At 41.6% G+C, this 17550-nt stretch overlaps 2 protein-coding genes across 6 annotated transcripts in view; both read right to left on the bottom strand.

Moving 5' to 3' along the window:
- akap12b (A kinase (PRKA) anchor protein 12b) overlaps window positions 1-5741 on the bottom strand; it is a 39191-nt gene extending 33450 nt beyond the window's left edge. The window contains exon 1 of the mRNA XM_068576769.1: window positions 5465-5741. Coding sequence (XP_068432870.1) covers window positions 5465-5587 — 123 coding nt within the window. The 5' untranslated portion in view covers window positions 5588-5741. The remainder of the gene's footprint in view (window positions 1-5464) is intronic.
- Window positions 5742-9992: 4251 nt separating this feature from the next.
- The window catches only part of mthfd1l (methylenetetrahydrofolate dehydrogenase (NADP+ dependent) 1 like), a 31805-nt gene continuing 24247 nt past the window's right edge, over window positions 9993-17550 (bottom strand). For all 5 annotated transcript variants that reach the window (XM_068576832.1, XM_068576834.1, XM_068576833.1 and 2 more), the window contains 3 exons: window positions 17172-17279; window positions 16883-17035; window positions 9993-10892 (listed from right to left, as the gene is read on the bottom strand). In XM_068576832.1, the coding sequence (XP_068432933.1) occupies window positions 10803-10892; window positions 16883-17035; window positions 17172-17279 (351 nt within the window). In that variant the 3' untranslated portion in view covers window positions 9993-10802. The remainder of the gene's footprint in view (window positions 10893-16882; window positions 17036-17171; window positions 17280-17550) is intronic.

The following is a 17550-nucleotide window of genomic DNA, read 5'->3' as shown; positions in this document are numbered from 1 at the left end:
TCCCCGTGGGGCGGCGAGCGGGCCGAGGCCGCTAGCCAGACCTCACTTATTCAATAGCACATTACAACAGGACAATGCTTCCCAGGGAGGAAATCCCCTCCACACACCTCCACCATCAATACTGAGGAGAAACACTGATACCACCTGGTCATGTGTGTTTGTGCACTGCGAAAGTAAATCTAACTTGTAACGTCTAAATTGAATAAAAGTGTTTTCCAATTTGTGTTAACGCAATTCAGCCTTAACATGAGCATGGCACCACAGGAAACACGTCAATATCTGAAACACTCACTTTAAGTCTCTCTTTCCCTTTGTCTATTTTAACAACATTAAACCAACCATGAAGCGTCTGTCCGGACAGGAAATAGCAAATGCAGAGTTAACCCTTTCGTGTCTCAGAAAAATGTCTTTTCTGTCCCGCGAGTCATCTCACAGTCCTCAGATTTATGCTTCTAGCATGACCCACAGGTTGAGACTCTCTGCCCTAAACCACACGGATTAGGAGGTAACGTGGTAAATTATAGTCTCACTGCACACATGCATACAGTATTTACTGCAGTCATGGGAAAACACTCAGAGTTTTCAGAGATCAAAGTTGAAACTAATAAGAAACAATCTTTGAAACAAAATCTATATAAATGTAATTAATACATAGAAGTTTATTACATTAGATGCTTTTTCAGTGAGGCCAGTATCATCTAACTTCTAACGTTTTTTTGGAAAGATGTCAAAACAATTTAATGGAGATGGAAAATTGAGCTGGGAGCACAGCACAGAGACCGTATAAACAAAAACAAGCACTGCAAACCCCAAAGAATGTGAAATATTATGTAACATTTTGATGTGGATGCCATTCGGGGGATTTTATATTGTCCCGTTATAAAATTATTAGATCAAATTATTGGGGTGAAATCTAATTTGTAGGAGAAAGGAACAAAAGAGCTCTTTTTTTTCCACAAACACACGTCTGTTCTTTACTGGCAGTAAATCTGAGAGATAGAAGATAGAAAGCTGGTTGAGGGACAGATTCATTAGCAGAGAGCTACTTCCTGTTGCAAGTAGGACAAAAGAGACAAAACAAACATCTTGGAAAGTACATTCTTCCATTTTCTTCTACAGTTTACAGAACAGTGGTAATGTATCTGTGGATGTATATTTCACAATGCGTTATACTATTGGAGTTGGCCATATTTGGAGCAGCAATCTGTAAATATTTTGGAACCTTTTTACACATTTTGTGACTTCAGATGTATAAGTTATCACAATGAGAGAAGCTCTAACACATTGTAAGTTTAGACAATACATTTCAGAGAGACACATGCATCATTACTTTGTACAAACACACCTGCTAAGTAACAGTGTGCACACTGACAGTACAGTTTGGAGGTTTAGTTTGCTCGCCCACCCCAAAAAAACAAACAAAACAGTTCCTTGCTTATTATAGACTTTATGATTGGACATAACTGATTGAAAGTAAACAAGGCAATTAGCAAAGACTGCATAGTGGAAAACAAGTTGACTTGTCTGCTAGTTGTCCTGATTCACGATCTGATTTGGGGAAGAGGAGTTCCTATACCTTGACCTTCACACACACAAACACTTCTCAAATCCGGCTGGAAGGAGGACGGAGCGAACAATTGGCTGATTCATCTGCCTTTATGTCACCGTGGTGGGTACCCCTCTAACTCCCCCTCGTATGGGCTCCACACCCCCATCCCCTCGTCCCCTGCCCACCCAAAACGTGCCCCGCCCCCCTCCCCGGTTGGTTCCTTCCTCTTGTTTTGGGCCGGTGCACACAGGGGCCCCTGGCTTGTCCCAGTCCCGGCCCATCCTCAATGGACTCTCTGTTTGACCCCTTCCGCCTCCTCCTCCACCCCCTGTCTCTCTCTGCTAAACAGGATAATCAGAGCCACAGCAGCATCTGATCAGCTGCAGCTCATTATCCAGGAACGTACCAGCCTTAATTAGCACACATGACATGACATTACATAACCTGATGTTGATCATTGGAGTCAGGTGGCTGTCGATGGGTTAGCTATTGTTCATACGCAAATCCGTAAAGGCCAATGAAGTAACATTATACCATAAGATCTTCGCTCTCATCTTCAGATTAAAAAGCAATTAAACACTTGCAGAGGATTTTTATTTCTGCCCACTCCGTCTTGTAACTTCTCCCATGGCTGCAGTGTGATGTAAGTCTACTCCAGCGTGTTGGCCTGTGACATCAGAGTTGGGTGCAGTTACAGATGCATAAGAGCACAAAGAGGTGTCAACAAGAGAGGTCAGTGAAACCTAGTCTAGTGTTAAATTACTCTTTAAGTGTCTATAAGATCAGATGCACTTGGAGAAAGGACATTTTAGCATATAGCAAGCAAACTGTTTCCGGGCTTATGATCACTCAGCTCAACATTTATTTATGTTGGACAATTACGCCAAACACCACCTTGAAGCCTCAGTTCTACTTTCCGCCAGGACGGTCGCAGAGACACGAGCTGGCATGAAGTCGTGTCGAGGAAACATGTGGATCTGATATACCCCATGCTGGTTTCCCCCGGCTGACAAACCAACATGCTCAAAAGCTCCTTGAAGTTCTCATTTTTTTAACTAGAAAATGTTAGATGGGCTCGGCAGTAGTCGTGATGTCGTGTCGTCACTTTGCACATGCAGACCTTCTTGGTGCAGCCAGCATATATCAGAGCCTAGACTGCTACATTCCTCTCCATCTGCATGTCATACACATGTGCATGGTTGATGTTTAGAGAGGTTTTGTGATGTGGTCTCTTACATATGAATTTTTGTTCCCCAAACTTTATCCACCGATCTGTTTTTTCGACACGTTGAGATTTAGTAGGAGAGTGCTTCTCTGAACATCTGCAGCCCACGGTTACCCAATAGCATCCTTCTCTTTGTATATCCAGAGAGATGTTTTTTGTGTGTCTTTGCACAATCGCAGAACTATAATTTCAGCCTGATACTTTTGTAAGAATTAGAGAGCTGAAGATAAGCAGCCTGTTGCAGTCAACATTCATACATTATAAGTAACGTCTCACATCAACCATCACGTAACAAATGCCAACTATCGCACGAGCTTGGCAGCTCTATCTTTAACGGGCCTGACATGTTTGAACAGAGTTTCAAAGATTTCCAAAACAGAAACCTACAACTTGTGATGAACACAACGCACGACACATGTCGCGCGTTGGAGCAGGTTTCTGAGAGACAACAGAGATCTGAGGTATTAATTTGTGATATTACACGTGTTAGAGATTTCCCCTCTGTGAAAAAAGTAACACATACATAGTTATGAACTGATGTAGCCATACTTGTAGATTTAAATTATTGTTTAGTATACATAACTAATTATGTAAAAAGTGGGATTGATAATTGAAATCCCTATATTCTGTCCAGGAAACACCAGTAAGAAAGACAAATACAGATTAAAAGTGGTATACATTATGTTTACATATAATCTAATAATTACATTAATAAACTTATTCCTACCTAATATTATTCAATATGCCTCTAAAATCCCTGTACGACCTTGTATTTTTATTGATTTGCAGAGCAAATCCCAGTGTGCGCAACAACTAACACACAATCTGACAGTGGCTGTTAATAAAGCTGGCAGCTGCCAAGGACATCGCAGCCATTGACTAACAACCTGTCTAGACACACAAACCCTCCACAGCTTGACTCTCAAAGCACAATAGACGCACTCAAGTCGGACCCTTACCCATGCATTTCAGTGTAACTGGTCAAATACCAGTGAAAACACTGCTGCTTGTTACTACGCCGCTTATTAGAACATCCAAGTGCCACACGGCTGAGGCCAATTCGCTGAAAAACACAACTACACAAACACGCCATGTAAAAAAAACGAGCTAACACATCCTACAGAAGAAAAAAATATCACGAACAAATGTCGCTCTGATTCTAATCTTGACCGAACGTTGAAGCATGTGCTTCCTGTCTCTCTTAATGTCTGCCTCAGTGTCATGTTGACCTTTCTTCTGACCTTTCACTGAAAGAGATGAGCCACGAAATCTGACCTCTTGACCTCCATCGCCCCCAAAAAGTCCATAAACACAATAAGTTATATGAGGCGTGAATAGAGCAGGTGGCGAAACAGGCTTAGTCGTTAGACGGCTCTTTCCAAATATTCAATCGCACAACGCTGAGCAAATTTACACTGAGGAACAGCGCAGAGTCTGCAAGATCCCTCAGATGAGGACATCTGGACCACACAAACTGCTCCACATGCAACTCTCATGATATAAGAGTTCAGTTTCTGTATTCCTTACAAAGAGCATGAAACAAGTTCATAATCTGGTATTCTCTATCAACAAAGTTTCAGTGTACTGTAATGGTACTGGGACTGATAAACAGCAATTTTTTTAACATCTATTATTCATGAGGTCAAAATACTCAACATGACTATCTTACGTGAGGGAAATGGGGATGAAAGGACACTTCAGCCATGTATGGATAAAAAAAAATACTGTTTAGCTCTAAAAAACTAAGTAAATGGGCGTTCAGATAAGATTTGTTTTAAGGTGTTATATTCTGTCTGAGGTTTTAAATTCTAGGTTTATTTTCATAACATCACATTGATATTATACATAATATCATTTTCTCATATTCATAGGATTTTTCAAGTGATTTTCTGTGTAGTTATCTATAAAAATGTTTTATACTTTTATGCAAATAAAAACACAGCCACTTTCAGATTGCTTTGTAACATATTCTCTCCTATTTTTAATCTCGTGATCAAAGATGAATTCTTAAAGAAACAAGCGCATGAAAAGTAAAAGGAGTGCAATCACGAGTCACACGTCGACCTGTTATTACATTAAACGTTAAATGCCTTGCAGTATATATTGCAAGCAATGGCTCTCACGTGCTTGGTTCAAAAGCTCCAACCCTCTTCGTGATAGCGGTACAGCATGTGATGCAAATTGTCTCTGGGCACCCTGGGCCCAGGTCTGCATGTAAACCTGGGCCGAGGTCTGCATGTAAACCTGGGCCCAGGTCTGCATGTAAACCTGGGCCCAGGTCTGCATGTAAACCTGGGCCGAGGTCTGCATGTAAACCTGGGCCCAGGTCTGCATCTAAACCTGGACCGAGCTGCGCAGCTTTCGTTTTATTACTGCGGGACTGCAGGCAGCTCGACCCATTCATTACTCAGCAAAAACACCGTCAGGCAGGCGCACATGGAGGCGGTGCTGCACCACGTTGTTGGTGCGCTCAACGTGGGACAGCGGGAATGTCGCGGGAGGTGGAGAAGGGGACGACGACAGGTATGTTAGTAAACACATAACTATGCATTAAAACAATACTTAATAACGCCACGGCAAACCACGAGGAAGCGACACACATACACCTCGGGCTCTCCCGGGTGTGCATCCTGCGCAGGGAGGTCTGATCCACAGCGGCGTGGGGCAGAAAGATGAAGAGTCGGCTGTACCTTGCTGTCGTGGACGCTGCTTCCCTCCTGGAGCACCTCCGCACTCAGCTCCCCGGCGGAGGCTGAGGCTGAGGCATCCTCCTGGCTCTTCCCGTCCCGCTGCACTGAGCTCTCTGCTCCCATGGCTAACAATCACAAAGATGAACTTCAGGCTAAAAACAAAAAACTAAGCCAAAACAACAACAACAACAACAACCCTCCAAGACTGTGTTAACAGCAAGAGAGTATCCAACGCGTCCAAACGACGAGCTCGACAGTGCAGCTCCGCCCCGGGATGACCTGGATCTGGAGTGATGTGGGGAGTGAGGACCAGCTCACTCTTGCAGGACACCCCCGCCTCCTCCACCCCCCTTTCGGTATCACATGGGGCTCCGGTGCGCCGCGGCACGCCTTGCAGCATCAGAGACGGTGCTGATGGAGGACAGGCAGTGAGAGAAGAGGAGGGCAATTGATGAGTAAAAGAAAAGCCTTGTACCGTCAAGCATCGTTTATCCGTCTTCAGCAGAAATTAGACCTCTCCTGAGGGGCTGGGCAATTGAATTAGAGCCGTTAAACCACTTACACATGCGTTTTTAAAGTAATCCACCTCACAACAAACATCAAAACCAAACACACACACACGCCCTGAGGACTTTAAAACCAGACCATTGGAGTTAAAAAGTATTAAACATACTGTATGAAATAAGAATTGTTTGAATAAGTAAGAATTACAAGCATTGTTAGACAACCAGCATTTGAAACATTATATGTTTACTATATATATTTCATTTAAAATTGGATTATTAGACTTTTCCTCCATTATTTGATCTTTGTATGTATTCTAAGTGAAAGAAGTTTTATGAGCAAAACACACACTAACAGCTAATGCCTAACAATGCATTGTTAGATTAATCTTGGGTGTGTGGAGTTGATAGACTGTCTACATTGAACATTCTTACACTATTAATTTACAGTAAAAATGCATCAGATTAAACAATTTTAACAGTAAAAACACTTTTTTTCTATTAAATAGGAAAGTAGTTACATCAAGACTAACTTAAACATATATGAAGAGAAAAATAAAGATTAGATTATGTTCATGTTTTGATATGCAAATACACTCGGTCAAGTTTTGCATGTTTAGGATTTTTCTGAGTGTGTTTGTGTGTGTGTTGGGTTTGCTCATGGAGAAATTATGTTCAGTTTTAAATGTAAATTGCACGTTGAGCCATATACTATTTTGTTTGGAATTTTAAAAACGCACAAATTACAACTCGAGTGCTCAAAGCCAAGTTCACACAGGCCGAGACTGAGGGTCCCATGATCCACCAAAAACAAAAACAAAACACACAGTGCAACAACACAAACACTTTGAATAGACAAACATGCTGATGAAATATTAAGGTAGAAGCAAGTTCACCCGAGAGTAACTCGAAAAGACATTTAATGTATCCTGTTAGGGGTACAAACAGTGCAAGACAGACTTGAAGAAGCATTTATTCATGTTTTGGCCACTTATGCATTATGCAGTCATTTTGGACAAATTATATGTTGATAAGTGCAGCTTTACCTTTTCCTTCTTTTACACTTGAGATTTGACTGCATGCCTGACTTGAGGTCATGTTTTCACCTATAGTTGTAGTGTTTGACCTTGTAAAAGCGCGGGAAAGTCGCCGTTTACCGCTGCAGGCATTGGGGAGCGCTAACGTTACAGCGTGATATGTGGAAAAAAACAAGCTTTCAGTGTCTTCAGAGAGAGCTTTACGAAATGTGATGACTTAGATTGTCATTTGGGTCTGAAGATAACAAAATGAAAAGGAAAAAGTTGACTGGGAGATATAAGTAAAGGAACAGCTTGAGGCACCTAGCTGCTACTAGCATAACACCGATCTCCAACCGAACCGTAACAAACCGTCGACGGCTGCGGTGCATTATGGGTAAAGTTGGCGGGGGATATTGATGGAGAAGAATGGATTATTAAACAGTCGAGGCGATAGGTCTGGTTCAACTACATTGATTTAGGTATATTTATAACTCTTAGTGGGTCTAACAATGTGACAACGCTAAGTGCTCTTCTAAATGCCTGAATTGATTTAGTCTGAATTGGCTTGACTTATAACAGGTGTTTGTCTTAAAAACATTATTTTATTTGAATCGATTGACATTTATACGAAGTAAATTATGGTCAGAGTTCATTTTAGTACTGTCTTCTTTTTTTTTTGCCGCAGCATCTGGCTCTTATTGTAAGCACAGCGTCTGGTTTCATGGCAGATGAAAATCTAATCGGATAAAAGTTAACACCATCAGAAACATCAGAGTGACCACAGACACGCGACGAGGAATGGCAGATGTATCCAATGTTAATCCAATATGAACTCTCTGTTCATCATTTCATTGTAACAGTTGGTCCTCTGACCTTTACGTGTGCAGTTCTCAGAGCCAGATAATAAAGCAGCATCGTCGTGGCTATATTGCATTCATTGTGGTTTCACTCAACATTATAGAAGAGATCAGTCCTGCTCTGTGATGGTCCTAGATTGTTTATTAAGACTCTTACCTCCAAAAATATGAGCAAATGATCTCAATTAACATGACAGGAAAAGAATACAAATCTTGAAGATGCAGGCAACACAACTCTTTATTATTACACACTCTTTACAATATTACACTGCTCTGCTCCCAGACGTTCACGTGTTCGAACGGTGAATGTTACTTACTCCTGAATCTACAAATCCTCATCACCTTTGTGGCACATGATCTCAAACATCTTAACTAACATAAAAAAGCAAACTGCTCTTCCTGAAAAATTATGATATAATTTCAAGCACATGTCTTGCAAGACAGGAAACCAAGACAGATAACCTCATTAGAGTTGCACAGTGTAGACGGATGCATTAATCAATGACCTTCAGCACGACAGGCCCATCAGCAGCAATGCTGACGTCACAGGGACGAGGAGGCGGCTGGAGGAGTGGACCGAGATGGGGGAAGGAGGTTCTCATTAAAGTGAAAGCATAACCGGATATGTCATGGTCTCCGCTCAATAAAACAGTAATGCAAGGGCACATTAAAGGCACAAAGCATACTATTGCACACACGCACACAGTCTTGTCCTTGTCTTGAGGGAAATGGAAATCCACTCGAGGACTTTGTTTAAATTACAACCAGCCTATTGTTTTCTGCTGACCACCTTAAAATAAAAAACATTTGGTAGAAAAAGATCCCAATTCCACTTAAATGTGAGGAGATGGTGGAGAGCGATGTGAGCAGGAACAGACATCCAAACCACAAGACACCTGGCTGCGGAGCAATAGTTGATGGTAATGCTGTGATAATCTCTAACTTTTTGACACAAAAGATATCACTACATCAGCTACCGCCTGCACGAAACCAGATGGATAGTGCGTGTCAATGTGGAAACATTCCCACAGGACCGCCACTTGATACATAGACTGCATATTTCTCTTTAAATGCAACTGTGAAATGGTGGGAAGTGCCATGTTTGTCAGACAGAGACAGGGTGAGTTGAAGAATGTGGCCCCGAGGGCCGATGTCTGTCTGGCGTGGGCACAGAGCGGACGCTCGCCCAGACACAGCAAGGGGCAGACGATACAAGCAGCAAATAAAGGCAGACGAGATGTGTAAAAATAAAATGTATTTAAAAAAGAACAGCTATTTTTGCAGGCCTTTAGTAAAAAAAAAGGTAACAGTCACAGTGAATCTGAGACTTCTGGGGCCCTGGAGGTCGGAGGCCCCGGGTCAGCGCCCTGTTCTGGTAATCCAGCTTTGGATCATCTGAGCCCTTTTCCAACAAACCCTTTGAGTTACACTACATCCAAAGGGACCTGTCCTTGGTACTGAAATTCACCAGTTTATTAAATAAGAGTTATAAAAGCAACTGGAGGCTTCAGCAGGTGAAGTCAGAAGCTCAACATGAACAACTCCAACGTTCCAAAACGGGGATTTTACAGCACATTACAAAGCAATGACGAACCGTTCTTCATCAACACCAGGTCTTCAGATCTGTCATCAGCTCAAACAAGAGGGTTCAGCCTCTCACACACACACTAAACACGACGTTGGAGCACCACTGTATGAATGACAACATTCCTGCAGCTTCGACTGTAGTTAAGAGCCAGATCCCGCCTGTTGAACACGCAGAACAGACTCAGCAGCTGTGGACTGCCAGCGATGATGACAGGTACACACATGCATATTGGTTCCTTGTTGCGAACCCAAAACGCCTCATAATGACAAGACGCTGCCCCGACCTTTGGCTTCCAACACCCGTGGAGGTATAAAGCTGTATTTGGGTATGAAATCAAGAATATATTTTAAAAAAATAATAATAAAAAAGGTTTAAAATGCAAGAGTAAGAGCGAAAGAGGAAATGTTGCCGCATCTCCGTGAATAACCACACAACTGCAGGAGCGAGGGCGTGGCCAACAGATGGGTCGAGCCACAAGTCCTCTGCTGCGTGTGAAAACAGAAACACACTTTTTGAGTAAATAAGAGGTTTATTTGAAAACCATTTGAACCATACGGGACACATCACATTTGCTAAAACAGCTTACATTTTTCGGCTTTCACAAAACACAAAATTTTACAATATCTCAAGCCTCTTGGAACCGATGGATCTAAGCTTGTGTAACTTGTGAGTTTTACAACAGCAGCAGCTCAGTCGTTCAGCACGTTTAGGAAAATAGAGGCTTTTTGTGCGTTCAAAAGCAATAGAGTTAAAAACAAAAAAAACAAGCTCTGCTCATTTCAATTGAAAAGTAATATGACATGTATAGCGAAAGCAGCACCATTTAAAGACATTTCAGTTGTTTATATTCCACAATAAAATAAAATTTGAAATTGATGAAAACACAATATCAAAGTAAACTTTAAGACTGGTTTAAGACTTAAACTGACCCTTTTATATTGAGGGAAAAACAACATACACTGAGGCCATAAACATAAACATACAGTGCATGTGATATGCATGATACAGTTGTAGAAGGTCATATTTAGCATATTACACATATGTGTGATTTATGATTTAAAGAGAGTTTGGGGTACTGGGACACATGAAAGCATTTCCTGTCAAATATATAGTGGATGGATGCGTCTGTTGGTGCACACATGGATGAGGATCGAAAGTGTGTATTAGTGAGAGTAGAGTGTAGCCTCACAGACTCGCGCCTTGGCACCAAATGAATGAGGTTGTAAACTAAAAACTCCAGGGAGGAAATAAAGTCTAGTGACAGAGACAATGGCTGCTTGTAAAATATTTGTAACGCTACAATGGATGCTCTTTCAGATGGCGGGATAGATATATTAGATGGAATATTTTATGTCGATGATGCGTCCTTTATCAGAAGAGTCCAGTGATCTCCTCTGTGACCGGGTCAAGGTCAATGTCGTAGAAGCAGGGTCGCGTTGGCAGGCCGGGCATGGTGCTCATCTGAGGGAGACCAAACAGAAGACAAGGGGAAACTTTACTGGCAGAAAAAAATGACTTACAATTGTCAAAACCAAAGTTGAAATCTTCATTTGTGTCCAACAGTTCATGTTTTTCTTGTCACAATAAAAGTTGGTAAAGAAACAAGATTTATTTGCCTCAACCAAATGTTTGCCGATTTAAGCTGTTATCTTGTTCAACTCATACATATCATAAAGACACAACAAGCACACAAGGACACAAATCCTATTCACACTTTTAAATGATTAGTATTCTACAACGTAGACCGAATGCTGTAAATACATAAACAGTGTGTGAGACAATGCGGCTACACTGAAATATGTTTCATAATAAATGCAACATGTACATGAAATAAATAAACCGATACATCTAAAATAAATCAATACCCAAAAGAGACTTGAATGCATATACTGTAACACGACTTGAGGGACTACAGATAGTGTTGTTTGAAAGAAAGACACCTTTTAAAGTTGCATCTTCACACCAAGACGTCTGCAATCAAGCATTCTTAATGAGAATAGAAATACGCACAAACTAATAAACTCATCAGTAAACCTTCAGCTTAATCACTGTAATATTAGCAGCTGGTTGATATGCTTAGTCTGTCTTTATGAAAATGTCTGTAACATCAGAACCAAATAAGATTTAAACCTATAATAAGTAAAACCTCATATTAAAGCCGGAGCCACAACACAGCTGTTACGCACCAGAAGACAACGCATTACGACTGCGTCCGACTTTGCGTAAATGGGACAGAATGAGACCAACCCCTTCAGGTTCAATGACTATAATCTAGACTCGTTTACGTCTGGGCAGACGGATGATCAATGTGTCGACAACCTACACTTTAGCACTGATGAACCTATCCACCGACAGTGGAGGCTTTGTTCGCACTGTCGTCAAACTTAAAGACGACAATAGGCTACCTTACAGACACGAGGCAAAGTTAAGAGCCGTGGTGGTAATAGGGGTTTTCGTACTGATGGAAAAGAACCACATTGAGTTTTTGATTTGTCCGATAAGTAGCTAAAAGAGATCGTAAGGTTAATTATAGAACAGAGTAACAATGTTACCACATTAATGAAATGTTCTTAAACAGAGTACACATGATCAACAGTGAGGGGGATTTTTATATTTGCCCCAGAGGTTTTGAGTCACCACACTTGTCTCAGTAAGTTTATTCAACTGACCATAATCAAAAGTGTCGCGCTTAGACGATCATCAACATAATGTTGACAATCAATTCTCAAAGTATTTCCCAATTGATAGATATGAAAATAGAAAGAAATTGCAGTGTTTGCAACAAATAGTAACAAAACATGCATCCACAGCACATTCAAAAGGCTCCTGGCGATGGCCCACCTCTAAAGTACGTGTGAGTGACGGTGATCATGCATGAAACATCCCTGTTGATCAGCTGATGGCAACCGTCTATCCGGGAGATTCATGTGGAGTTATATTGAGATGGATTTAATAAAAAGGGGGAAAAACAAGCGACCGACTAAGGACATTTTTCTTAATTAAATTTGTGACGTGAACAGCAGAGCGCATGTGAATGAAGGCTCACACGTACAGCCAAACAAGACCAATTAAAAGTTTCATTTCCATCTGGTTAAGTTGACAAAACTAATCTGAATCTATATTTTAAATCAATAAATGTGCAACTCCAGTGTTTAGGGGCAGATAAAAAGGTTGGTGAGTAGAGAACAAGTCATGCAGTCCTAAACCCTTTTCTCTCCAAAAACTCTGCCACATCATCCCGTCCAAGCTGAAAAGTAAATCATCTCTCTCATTAGACCGGAGCAACATTCTTTGCGTGCCTCCTTTCTTCTGACCCAGAGCCAGTTTTATGGGCCCATTACAGGAGGAAGTGACCGGCCAATTTCCTGTCTGAGGAAACGCGGCTCTGCATCTAAACGAAGGGACTCAATGAGGAGAACGTGCTTACATAATCCTACAGAGCGCAATGCTCACTGCTGACGCTCACTGGCCTAATGTAAACAGTCACCGCTGTTACACGACCCGGTTCTGACGGCATCCATCAATAAAGCTTTAACCACAGATGACTCAGACTACGAGCCCATTTGAAGGAATTCAATATCAATGTATCATCTTTTAATTTAATGGATGCATTAAGAACACTCGTACCTCATTTATCCTTTTAGTTGCGACATCACAATGTCCAAACACTATTGCGTGATGTCACAACAAAGTGCTCAGTGGGAGAAGCTATTGACTTAAATCTTTTCCCATAGATGATGTGTGATGACTCACAGGTGAAGCACAATCCACAGCTTGGATCAGCTGTAACTCTCCCTGATGAATCATCAGGGTAAAAGACTAAAACACCTCATCTGAGTACAAGGTGCTTTAGTCGCCACAATATCTGGGTTTTCAATGAAAAGTGAAAAAGGCACGAACATTCTGTAATGATCACTCCTAAAAAGGTGGATGGAAATCTTAAGAACAGTTTTGAAAAAAGTGTCAATACGGATTAAATCAATTTACATTGGGATTCTCGGTACTTTTGTTAACTATGGCTGACACATCATTACTTTATTATTTATAACAATAAGCAGCTTCCTGAAGAGGATAGAAGGGAAAGTGTATCTTATTTTACACTTCGGAAGAGGACTTCCGTCCACAGAAACGAGCCATAATTATGATACAATGTGGTCAGAAAGCGTGACAAAGTACCCTTTTTACCGTTCTAAATAGTAAAAGTATGACTGCAATAAGGAAGAATCTCCCATTGCCCTGACACCACAATTTAGTTCAATTAAAGTGATGTGGACTTTGAAGCTCAGATCACAGAAAGATACGACTCAAAACCTCTAAACTCATTTAAAAAAAAGTTAATAAAACCGCTTTAAAAGTAACTTTTTTTCGCTGTTTGGTTAAACATACCAGGCCGCAAATTTAAATATCAAAAGATGCTAAAATGTGAAGAGTAACTGTCTGACTGAAGAGGTTTTGAAAGCAACAAAGGATGTGCTGTTCTGCTGGTCGTCCTCGCCAGTCTGAGAACAAGTTGGCACTTGCGAAATGACACAACACTCCGTGGCTAAAGTTGGAAACTCCACTCAGCCAAATAAGTTCCTCTATTGTACCGAACACAATGCGTCTTTGTCCGAGGAAACCCTGGAGGAGACAATGTAGCTGGATCTCTACCCCCCACTGATTCTGGAGAAGGGTCTCGGTCAACAACAGCACAGTCGCTACACAAAAGGATTGAGGAGATTATGGAATTGTGCCATTTAAGATTAATAGACCGTTAGAGAGGGGAAACGTGGAAATGACAAGCGGTGTGAAAAAAGCTGAAGGAATGCTCCTTCTGTTGGGCTGCGTGTCCATCTGGAGAACTTGCTTTATTGGCTGCGAGACAAGTGTGAAAAACGAATGCATTAACTCACCCATTGACTAGAAAGGTGCTGTTACTTTGGTGAGATCGAAGAGTTCATGGGTGTACTTTGAATTCAGTGACAATTGCTTACTTCCCTAAAAGAGCAAAGTTGCAAACATTTACTCTGCAAGTCTCTTTTAGAAAAACTTAAAAATCCAGTTCCATAACTTTATCTCTGCATCAGTTTTACTGAACCTGAAGCTAAAGTACAGTTGAAGAACAGGTCAGTTTCGAAGATAAAAACATGGAGCCTGGATTTATTGACTCTTTGGGTCGTTTACATGGCCAACGTTACGACATATTAGGCCCACTTTCATCTCATGAGTGCATTCTCTTATAGATGTAATCACAGATCGACAACTTGTTGAACATTAACCAGCTGTGAGCATGTGGGGTATCCAGCCAGCGTTGCATGTGGAGGCAGCTCTAACGGGATATGAACTCTAAAAAGATCTATTGTTCTGCCTGCGACCCCTCCCTCACATATCTGGAGAATGACATCAGCCCCTTCCTGATTCTTCACCCTGTAAAGACCCTTAACCCGCCTGAAAACCTCCCCCTTCTCTCTCTCTCCCACTCCCACGGCCTCACCGCCTCAGGAGTTTATTTGGTGAGATCCATCTTCCTCTTGGAGTCTCGTGTGACCTGAGAGTTTCAAAGCTTCGTCAGATATATATTTAAAAATATAAGAAAAGTGAAACATACTGTAAAATAGCATTTACAAAACTTTTAATATTTTTTTTTACGAAAATGTAATGACTTCATTCAATGGGAGCATTCGGTCCCGTCCCCTTTACATGCTCGAGTCTCTTCCACTTGCCTCACCTTCTCTTGTTGAAGTTTTTTTTTGATATTTTTCAAACAATTCTAAAAATCGGAAACATGATACTCTTTCCAGACACTGCGATTTTAGAAGACAGTCACATTTGTAAACCCTGTCATTTTAACCAAATAACTATTTAATTGAGGTTTAAAGACGTCTACGGATCGGTCTGGCGGACGGAGGCTCAGCCCAGGAGTTCAAAGAACAATTTGGAGACTTCCTTTGGGTTAGGAGTCACAGTTCAAGGGTTGACAACGTGCCAGTGGCTCCGCGGGGCCACAGCAGATCAAAGGAAAGGTTGGGAGACTGGACAGACGCCACACCAAGACACTGCCGTGACTTCCCAGCATGCCCGGTGTTTGACACCTCTGCCTCGGCGTATCAAAGCGCATCACCTCAGGGCACTCTGGTGAAACAGCAGGAGGTCAAACGCTAAGGAAGCTGCGACCTTCCTGCCCGGCTCATCATCAACCAGGAGGCTCCGGCTAGCCCAGCGCACCGCTAACCAGCTCAGTGACGTGGTTGTCAAGAAAAAGCAGAAATAAACCTTGTTAAGGATGCACGTAATGTATCATAGTTCTATGAATTAATTAAGAAAAGTCTGCGTTTCAAACCACAACGTCAACATAAAAATATCACACGTTGTGACTTTCCAGAAGTACAGATTAGGACTTTAATTAGTTAAGTTAATTAGTAGAGTCAAATTTGAATCATGTTCACGACCCTGAGAGATCAAAGTGAGCCGCTGGAGTTATCAGTTACATCCCTGGATGTTACAGTAACGAGGAAAAGTAAGGGCACCATGTTGTACTATTAGATTCAAGGTCTTGTGCAGTAAATAGCCAAAATGTTTGCGCCTGTAGTCTGGTTTCAGAGCATTCCCACTGAAATGCACATGACAGACAAACACACATGGAACATACAAGCGGTCTGTGCACAGGGTCAGAACATAAGTCCATCATAAACACGTCGCTATGATTTCCTCTGGCGCAACGATGCAACAATCTTTGGTTCTAAGCCAAACACGCGTATTAAGACCTCATGCTGAAAACTTAACGTGTTCCAGATTTCACTTGAAACCTAAAAACAGTGTTTTGGCCACTTGAGACCAGTGAAAAAGCTTCGTGAACACAACATTGAAATATCATCACCTTTTAAGTTGAGACAGAACTCAACAAGCAGCTGCTTATTAACACATCCAGCTGTTACGGAGAGACGTTATCGGTCATTTGAGAGTTGCATGTGTCCATCTGGTCCAACAGTCACTGTCAGCGCTGCTTTTGGTCTTAATTGTCTCCTGAGGTAAATATTGGGCTCTTTCGCTGCTAAGTGCTCCACTGTGTTCACCAGCTAGTCTCTGTCAGATTGTTGGTGCTGAGCTGGGAGTGTCCAGTGGGTTTTTAGAGATGAGTTGACCTTGCTATGCTTTAAGAAGCTAAATATCTGTTCCATACAAATCTCTGCCGTACGGCCTGATATGAAGTTGGTCGAGGTACACTTTAATGTGTTGTACACAACAGTTTGTAGTCCGCAGCTTTTATTCTGTCATGACATTTTGGTTATTAACAATGAAAGCACAATCGTATTAGCCCCGAGTGTAAATTACAGTACATGCATTCATCACATCTATGCATGTTAGTGGATTCAGTCACTTTCAAAAAGCTCTGTGATTGTGAGGTTTGATAAGGCAAAAAGACTAAAGTTAGAATGAGCCGGCTTAAACTCGTGCAGACTACAGTTACGTACCGTTCCCACCAGTGGGTAGATGAAACCAGCTCCAATGCTAGCACGGACATCTCTGATGGGCAAAACAAATCCTGTGGGTGCCCCCTTCTTGTCAGGCATATGGGACAGGGACATGTGAGTCTTCGCCATGCAGATGGGCAATGAACCATAGCCCTGGTTATAGGAAAAAATAAACAAGAAACTTGGGTAATGTGTGTGTGTTTGTGTAAGTTAAGAGGTAAAGAAAAAAACACAGTGGAGGGACAGATAGAGATGATCTGCGAGTCAGTCATTGCAGCAGTGATCTCACCTGTTGATTGTAGTAATCTATCTTGGCCGAGGCCTCTGGAGACAGCTCAATGTCATCAGCTCCATACACTTTTTTCGCAATTGTTCTGATCTTCTCGACTATTGACATCTATGGGAAAACCAGTGTGTCAGAGAAAAGGTGGAAAGAAACAAACCCTCCAGCCAAAGGAAATAATTGAAGAAATTAGATTCAGTGAATACACAGCTGTGTGACATAAATGTTAATACGAGCGACTGTGAATGTGGCATGTTTGACTTTTACCGTTTGACACGTACTAAACACTGCATTACTTTCTTTACAGAGTGCCAAAACTGAGGATTGGGGAGATTTGAGCAAACCTAATTTTCTCTTTCCACGAAGACATGTTGAAGCCCATTCC

Source organism: Clinocottus analis, unplaced genomic scaffold, assembly GCF_023055335.1.
Source record: "Clinocottus analis isolate CAN_PGR_092001 unplaced genomic scaffold, fCliAna1.0.p SCAF_15, whole genome shotgun sequence".
Lineage (NCBI taxonomy): Eukaryota > Metazoa > Chordata > Actinopteri > Perciformes > Cottidae > Clinocottus > Clinocottus analis.
The sequence above is the reverse complement of the archived record's forward strand: the minus strand, read 5'-3'. Positions and strand labels throughout refer to the sequence as shown.